The 8,418-nt window shown below is 50.1% G+C and overlaps 2 protein-coding genes across 3 annotated transcripts in view; one reads left to right on the top strand and one right to left on the bottom strand.

The window, feature by feature from the left end:
• The first annotated feature begins 6 nt into the window (after positions 1–6).
• On the top strand, positions 7–4,392 carry LOC103131922 (uncharacterized). Its single transcript, XM_007543655.2, has 8 exons — positions 7–243; positions 313–468; positions 582–764; positions 899–985; positions 1,060–1,353; positions 1,428–1,586; positions 1,659–1,793; positions 3,301–4,392. Exons 1-8 carry the CDS (start codon positions 178–180, stop codon positions 3,487–3,489), a joined length of 1,269 nt encoding a protein of 422 aa, XP_007543717.1. The 5' UTR covers positions 7–177; the 3' UTR covers positions 3,490–4,392.
• Positions 4,393–4,413: 21 nt separating this feature from the next.
• The window catches only part of LOC107834972 (membrane-associated guanylate kinase, WW and PDZ domain-containing protein 1-like), a 6,704-nt gene continuing 2,699 nt past the window's right edge, over positions 4,414–8,418 (bottom strand). Inside the window, exons 4-6 of one of the 2 annotated variants that reach the window (XM_016667019.1) lie at positions 6,208–6,346; positions 5,697–5,784; positions 5,437–5,532 (exon numbers count right to left, since the gene is read on the bottom strand). In XM_016667019.1, coding sequence (XP_016522505.1) covers positions 5,526–5,532; positions 5,697–5,784; positions 6,208–6,346 — 234 coding nt within the window. In that variant the 3' untranslated portion in view covers positions 5,437–5,525. Of the gene's footprint in view, positions 5,533–5,696; positions 5,785–6,207; positions 6,347–8,418 lie in introns of both variants that reach the window. The other variant, XM_016667018.1, reaches the window with a different exon arrangement.

The following is an 8,418-nucleotide window of genomic DNA, read 5'->3' as shown; positions in this document are numbered from 1 at the left end:
TGTCGCGCCGCAGCATCGTGCTGTGTCGCGCCGCAGCATCGTGCTGTGTCGCGCCGCAGCATCGTGCTGTGTCGCGCCGCAGCATCGTGCTGTGTTGTGCTGCAGCGCCGCCAGGCCTGCCGGAGCTGTGCTGCGTGTCTGAGGGAGAACTGCGGCGTTTGCACGTTCTGCCGCGACATGAGGAAGTTCGGCGGTCCGTCCCGCATGAAGCAGAAGTGTGTGAGGCGTCGCTGCCTGCTGCTGGTGAGTCTAGAACCAGTACCAGAACTGGGTCTCTGCCCAGAACTAAACCTCCCTCTGCTGTCCCGTCAGAGCGCCCACAAACAGCCGACCAGGCAGCAGAACCGACCCGGGGAGCAGAAGGAACCGTCCGACCCGGTTCGACCCGGAGACGACACCGACTCTCCGGACGCCCAGCAGGACGGCGTCCGCCGCTGGAGACACGAGAGGACAGCAGGAAGGCGGGAGGTAGGGGCCTGCTGGTTCTGGTTCTTCCCAGCAGAACCTCCAGTCGTCACCGGGCCCACTCTGGTTCCGACCCGCGGCCCGGTTCGTACAGATCTGAGTTTGTTTGTGTTCAGGAGGTGAGGAAGAGGATGTGGATGAAGAGGAGGCGGGGCCAGAGGGGCGGAGCCTCCGAGACTCGGAACGGCTGGATCGGTCCGCTGATGAAGAGCGAGGAAGAGGAGACGCCATTGTCCCACTGTCACCAGTTGACTGGGGCCAGTGGGACCAGTTCAGCTCCGACTGGGACTCACCTGCAGGTACAGACTTTCAGTGCTCTGCTGTCTGCCTGATCAGTTCTGACCCGTTCTGACCAGTTCTGACCCGGTTCTGACCCGGTTCTGACTTGTTCTGACCCGTTCTGACCCGTTCTGACCCGTTCTGTCTGTCCCAGTGGAACCTGACCCTGGACAGCTGCCACCTGCCCTCCACCACCCTCTCTGACTCCGCCCTCACCTGTCTGTCCGGCCTGCTGCCTCAGGTAGAGCTAGCTGTTGATCGCTCACCGTTTCCATGGTAACGGTCATGAGCGTCTCTCTCTCTCTCTCTCTCCAGGACGGATCCGTCCTCCACGTCTCCACAGGCCTCACCTTCATCCCTCATCCTCTTCCTCACTCTGCTGCCGTCCAATCACCCGAACCGAAGGAGGAGGAGCAGCCAATCAGCATCGAGCTTTACGGCAGGGAGGCGGCGCTTTGGACTGGGACGTCTGAGGAGGGCAAGTTCTACGAAGTGGAGGTGGAGCTGCCGGACCCAGAGTCCGACCAGAACACCATGACAACATCATCACCATCGCGCTCTGACATCACCGCTGACATCACCTGCAAGCGGCCGGACTTTATCTCATTGGTCGGTGGAGCCGCCGTCATTGGCTGATGAAACCGGGTCGGTCCGACCACTAAACCGTTCCCCTCTGCTTCCAGGAACCGCAGGGGTTCTGCCTGCTGGGGGGCGGAGCCAGGTGCGCAGGGGGGCGGGGCTTGTTCCATCTGCTGAAGGCATTGAGGAGCACGGTGCTGCCGGCGCATTGGGTCGCCGTGATGGCTGCAGGACCAGAGCTGCAGCTGCTGCAGTGCTGCAGGGTAGGCAGCCGCCGCCGCCGCCGCCGCCTCCGCCGCCTCTGCTCACGTCTCTCCTGTCTCTCACGCCTCCAGCTGTCCTCCATGAGGGATGCCATTGTCCACGTCCAATCAGATCGCAGCTTCCAGGTCAGTGTGCGGTCCCGCCTGCTGCCCAATGGACACCGCCTCTACAGGGAGTGCGCTCACAGAGTCGCTCACCTGAGCCAGGTAACAGCAATGTGGGCGGGGCCTATGGTCTGGCTCCGCCTCTTCCTGATCCCATCCCGACTCTTTCATTTCTGATGGGGTTCTGACCCGAACAAGTTATCGATCAGAGATTCATTTAGTTTCCTCTAGCAGGGCATCATGTCCGCTGCATTACTCCTCCTGACCATCAGGGGGCGACAGTGAAGAGGAAAAACTGTTTAGCAAAACGCTGTCACCTTCAGAACAGAAGTCCTTAAAGTATCTACAGCAGGGGTGTCCAAACTTTTTGAGACCAAGATCTACTTTTTCTCTCACCAGCCGCCTGAGATCTACCTCAGGACACAAAGACATAAAAATTGCTAATTAAACTCTATTGACATATTTTATATGCGAATATCCATCAGTTATAGCAGAAATAATAAAGTGACAGAAAACCTGATCCAGTTTCTTCCTCAGTGAGATTCTGACACTGGGAGCAGGTTACTGGTTTCTCAGTCAGAAGCTGGTTTCAGACCTGATGCCAGCAGGTCAGTCAGTCATGGTGGATCTGAACTTTGGTTTGATGACTGAAATGTGAGAAACTACAGACTGATAGGAGGAACCAGAGAGCCCAGTAAAGGTAAAGGCAAATCTTCTGAAGTCGGGACATAATTCATTTAATTTCACATAATTATCGTGGCAGAGATTACTTTAAAAACACAACATTCAGTCCGTTACATATCAGGTTTCCAGGCTTGATATTTATTCCTTGATTATTAATAAGCCTCTCATGGACACAGCGCTGGTCGAGCAGCTCATTTAAACTCCTGCTCTGCTCTGTTGCCTTTTTTTCTCTTTTCTTTGTTAATGGGACCAAAACACCTTGTTGAAACAATAATTACTGAGATTGTTCATTTTAACACGTCTCGTAGATTTTTTTTATTCTTATTCTTTTTTAATGAAGCTACAAACGTTTAGGATCTTGGTGAATATTTTTGATAAGCCCGTCAGAAGAGGAAGTGCTGCTCTCAGCTTCCTGGTGGCGATCAGATTGTCACCTGCTGAGATCGACTCAGAACCTTTCCGATCGATCGATCGATGTATTGAGCACCCCTGGGCTACAGCAACTCATACTGGACCCTTTCGTACGTGACGGCCGTCCGGTCATGTCTGTGACGTTTCTTGTTAATGAGACCTTGGCGTTGACTCCAATCCGGTTTTTAACTGTTAAACAGCCGATCTGAGGAAAACCTCAAACCTGAGCATCCAGAGAGTTTCTGCAGCAGAACCAGCACCTGCAGGCTGGTATCGAAAGGTTCTGGTAGTGACTGAACAGCGCCTCCTCTGGTCATTCAGGCCCGGTGCCGGTCTTCATATAAACAGAATGTCTCCACCTGAACGCTAACATGCCACTAGGGGGCAGCATAGCACAAAGCTGTTAAGCAACCAGAGCAGCTGCTTTACCTAGGGTCAGGGGTCACGCTGTTAGCCGCAGAATGTGATGATGCCAACAGTAGTGTGTGTGTGTGTGTGTGTGTGTCTCTCTCAGCTGGTGTCTCTGCTGCTGCATCTGGAGCGACTCGCCGTCTGCCGGGGCTGCAGGGTTCAGGCGGCGTCCCGTCGGCTGCCGCTCCGCTCCGCAGACTGCCACCTGCTGGTGGCTCCGCCCTTCCACACCTGCCTGCCGTGCCTGCTGGAGGAGGAGGAAGAGGAAGAGGAGGGTGAAGATGAAGATTGAGGCATGGTGGAGGAGTTCCAGTGTTGTTAAAGTGCCTCACCATGTTGGGCTGGGGCTTCTGGGTAATGGAGTCCAGCAGCTCCAAATGTTTCTACCTCAGGTGTTTACTACTGAACAGTTCATCAGAACCGAGTCCGGTCCGGTCCGATCCGGTCCAGGACTGCTGTTTCCCTCTGAATGTTTCTGTTGGTCCTAAAGAGATTTTTCTACTTTTGATACGTTTATAAAGAGTTTTTCTGAAACGCGCCGGTGTGCTGTCTTTGCTTCCTGAAGCGGAGTGGATCTCTGCCAGGGCCCCATCAGGGATCCATCAGGGCCCCATCAGGGATCCTGCTGCCCTCTTCTGGTGGTTCTGTGATACTGAAGAAATTAAAGCAGAAACAGATTTTTGAAGTTTCCCGTTCTCTCAGGTTAGATTAACGATTCACGTGAGTTAAGGGGCGAAACTGTTATTTGTTCACATGACATCAAACTCGATTTGACTCACCGTAATTATTTTTGTGGCCCTCTGGACTCCAAATTTTGAAAAAGATCTTCCTAATAAGAGTTGTGTGTAAAGCTTTTATCAAGGCAGTTTCAGATTACATCAACTATGAAAAGATGCTGAATATTATCTCATTTTAATGAGATTGAAAGCTAATGTTTTAACAGCCTGGTAGCTTTACCTTTACATTCTGCTGCTGGCCCTTTAAAGACATTGTTGCCATGGCAGCAGACCTTTCAGAGTGGTTGCTAAAGCTGCAGTCACTGATCAGCGTCAAGATTTAACCGTTTAATGACGAACAGACACATTGCAGAATGTTTCCTTGGACTTTATTTGATAGAAAAGCTGTGTGTGTGTGTGTGTGTGTGTGTGTGTGGCCAGTGGGTATCATGGAGGAGCATGGCGGACAGACAACAGGAAACAAAACGAGGCACTTGTTCTGATCCGGAGCTGCCAGTCATCCTGTCACTATGGTTGCTGTGGTGACACTGGAGAACAGCTGGACCTGACATCAGTGTGTGTGTGTGTGTGTGTGTGTGTGTGTGGTTATGGCTCTGTTAAATCATCAGTTTCTCTTTTTACAAGCAAGCAGGTTCTTGTCATCTCTAATCATATCAATAATATATCAGATTTCAATAATCATGTCAGGATCATTTACACGTTACAAAAATAAAAAATCATTCCGGTTGTATTCACATGCTGACATACGGCCACCAGGGGGCGCCGTCGTTTGCATACAGACTGGAGGAACTTCAACCAAACATGCAACAGGCCCAGTTGCCACGGTAACCACAATACAAGGCGGAGACGAGTAGAGTATTGAGGATGAGGCATGATGGGTAATGAGGTGTGGCTGCGTCAGCAGGAGGCGGGGCTTCTCTCAGTGGCCAATCACAGAAGCCCTTATGAAGCATAAACATCACTGCTGGCCAATCAGAGAGAAAGCTCGTCTGCTAAGTCCCGCCCACTGCGCCTGCAGCCAATCAGAACCTGAGTCTGCCGCTGTGGGCTTGGCTTCAGCCAGAGATCCCGCCCACTCCCTGGTTCCCTCCTCCAATCAGATCGCTCCATAGGGGCCATGCTGGCTGCTGAGTGGCTGACCTCCGAGACGCTGGCTGGCGATTGGCTGTCAGACGGAGGCCTGTCATTGCTCATGGGCATGAGGAAGGAGAACGCCACCTGCGGAGCTGCAGCGGAGCTCCCATGATGCTTTGCGTGGCTGACGGTGTGGCTTCGCCCCCTCAGCGCCTCCTCTGGCAGCGGGGAGTCCCGGGAGAAGCTCCTGCTCCTCCTCCCCTCTCTCACTGCCTGACTCTTCTTCTCCTCTCGTCTTCTCCTGTTCATCTCCTCCTCTTCCTCCCTTCTCCGCCTCATCTTCCTCCTCTCCTCCTCAGCCTCCTCCTCCACCAGGTCCAGGTCCAGGTCAGGAGCTCCTGTAACTCTGGTCCTCCTCCCCCCACCGCCTCCTCTCCTCCGCCTGCCGAGGGAAGCGGTTGCCATGGTGACAGACTCCTGCTCCTGTGAGGAGGAAGAGGAGGTGGGGGCTCCTTCCTCAGGGCCTGATGGAGCAAACAGAACAACGTTCAGAACCAAAACCAGCTTGAACAGAAACATGTGACCTGATCACATGACTGAGGCTGGACTCCATGATGATGATGATGATGACGATGCTGAGGAAGAGATGGAAGGATGAAGACAGGAAGGAGGAAGCAGAGCTACCAACCGCGAGTTCTCGGTTCGTCCAATCACGTAGAAGCAGGGCTCGCCCTGCCTGGAGTTGGTCATACAGAGAGAGAGGCTGGAGAGCTCCACTGAGGGCGAGGAAGAGGAGGAGGAGGAAGAGGTGGAAGAAGAGGACAATAATGTTGTTAGCTCAGGATCAGGAGCTAACAGGCTAATGTCATAAAAACATAGAAGCCATTAGATCATCTGATCCTGATTGGGTAAAACTCAGAGGTACTTGATTCCTGGTTCTGATTCTGTTCAACACAAGCATGTCTGCAGTATTCAGACAAGAACCAAGTGAATCAGAACCACTGGACCCAGATAGACGGTCCCAGAAGAGGAGGAAGCTGCAATTCCTCCTCTTCCTCTTCCTGACTGGATCCAACAGAACAAACATCCAGTAAACACCAGAAGAAGAAGAAGGCCGTGTCATGTCTGCGATCTCCAGAGTGGCCACTAGGTGGCAGCAGGTGAGCCTCACCTGTCTGCCTCAGAGTCTGGAGTCTCACCATAATCTGGGACGTATCCGTTGCCTTTCTTCAGAACCAGGTGGATCCGGTTTCCTCCTCTGCGGATCTGCTCCACCGCCTGACTGTGGGTCATTCCTGCTGTGCTGCCGCCGTTGATCTCCACCAGCTGGTCCGACACCTGCAGGACACAGGTACACACACCTGAGGAGGTGGAGCATGTGTCAAACTCAAATCACCCTTTTATCCGGCCCTCTGGGTCACACAAGTACAACCTTTAACAGTTGTGGTGCAAATATTATTTCATGAATGAAATAAATCAGACTTTCTCTGTAAAAATCCAGATTTTCCTAAAACTTAATCTTCAAACAGCAAAAACTTGAATGATCATTAAAATCCCTGCATCTTTCACACTAAAACATCCGGCAGACATTGTATTTCAGTGATGCTAAATCCGACCACCAGGTGGCAGCATTTCTTGCTCCTGCTACTCTGCTGCTTTGGCTTCATGTCCAGCTTGTGTGTGTTAGTGTGTGTTAGTGTGTGTTAGTGTGTGTTAGTGTGTGCCAGGAATCTGGGCCTCCCTGACCAGCTGCCGTTACAATTTTTTGAGTCTATTTGACCCATAAAAAGCGTCACAATTTTAAAGGCTTCGTCTGCTTTGCTTTCTTTGGTTCAATACTGATAATTAGGACAATATTTACTGCTCATGAATTGAACATCCAACGGTCCACATCCAGGTTGCTTAAATTTTTTCTATTAGTTTTAGATACTGAAATGTCTCCCCATGAGCAACAGTCAAAAGCAACGTGCAACTACACATAAAGCAATCCAGACTTCTAAAAATGCTATGTAGTTGCATTTTATTCAAGCTGCAGTATAACTTTAATAAAAAAAATGTTTTCTCTATATTTGTTAAAGCTGTCACCATGTTGTAGCAGTTTGTTATGAGACAGATAATCTGTGAAAACAATCAATCTCCTCCATCTGCTTCCTGACCTACTATTACTGGTTAAAGTAATGCACCGTTCTGACCAAAACAACCAATCAGAACCAGGAGGAGGGTCTTAGCGCTGTCAATTAGCCTCATTCACTCACTGCTAAATGTGCTAATGGTGGAGAAACAACTTATCATTACAAGAAACCGTTTATCTGCCGTCATTGATAGCTATGCTAGCTAAACTGAGCATTCACAGTTTGAATCTGCACAGCTCTGTGCTATGCTAGCTGCAGCACGGCACAAATCGAGGGGGAGGAAGGATGAGCAGCACCACATGAGATGGTGATTGACGGCACTGACTGGTTGTTTCTAGCACTGGGAGAAAGAAGAGGAAATAGATTTTTCAGATTACCTCTCATACCATACTGTCACAACATAATGACAGTTTAAAAAAAATATGTGAAAAATATATTTATATAAAAGTTACTGCAGCTTTAATTTCACACAGGAGAGGACGGGTCAGGAGGGACGTGGGTTAGAGCTGCTGCTGACTGACTCGTCTGTTGTAAAGTGGTAAAAGGTACAGGGAACAAGTTAAATATATGAATATGTTGGTAATTTCTTTCCTTAATTCATTAAATGCTGGTGAAAAGGAGGCAAACAGTAGTTTGTAGCTAAGCTAACTATGCTAAATGGTTGATAATCTCACACAGTCTACTCGCCTCTCGGAGAAAAACTGGGTTATAAATGAAAACTCTTGCCTTTTTCTCTCTCTCCCTCTGTTTTTTAAAACCCTGATTTTATAACTTTTCTTAGCAGCAGAGTAAGGTAAGGTAATTTTATTTATATAGCACATTTTCAGCAACAAGGCAATTCAAAGTGCTTTACATGAGTTAAAGGGAAACAGCCACAGTCGTTCATGTTTCCCACTGTCTGCTGCTAACAGCGTCTCTCTGAAGCTCCAAGCAGGAAGGAACCATTTAACGCAGACGGGGGTTTTGGTCTGGGAGGGGGAACATTACATTTTGACTGCTAAAAACAAACTTTCAAATTACAATATGATTCATTTTGTATTTGACAGGAACCCAAGTTTTTTATTTTGTCTATGAACAAAACATAAATGATTAAATTGTGGAGGGCCCCCTGCTGGTCAGGGCCCCTAGAATCGTCATCACTTTTTCCCCTATAACGCGCCCCTGGTGTGTCTCTGTGTGTCTCTGTGTGTCTCTCTCTCTCTGTGCGTCTCTGTCTTTCTCTCTCTCTCTCTCTCTCTCTCTCTCTGTGTCTCTCTCTCTCTCTCTCTCTCTCTCTGT

This window comes from Poecilia formosa, unplaced genomic scaffold (genome assembly GCF_000485575.1).
Source record: "Poecilia formosa unplaced genomic scaffold, Poecilia_formosa-5.1.2 Scaffold875, whole genome shotgun sequence".
Taxonomy (NCBI): Eukaryota; Metazoa; Chordata; class Actinopteri; order Cyprinodontiformes; family Poeciliidae; genus Poecilia; species Poecilia formosa.
This window is presented reverse-complemented; position numbering and strand designations above follow the sequence as displayed.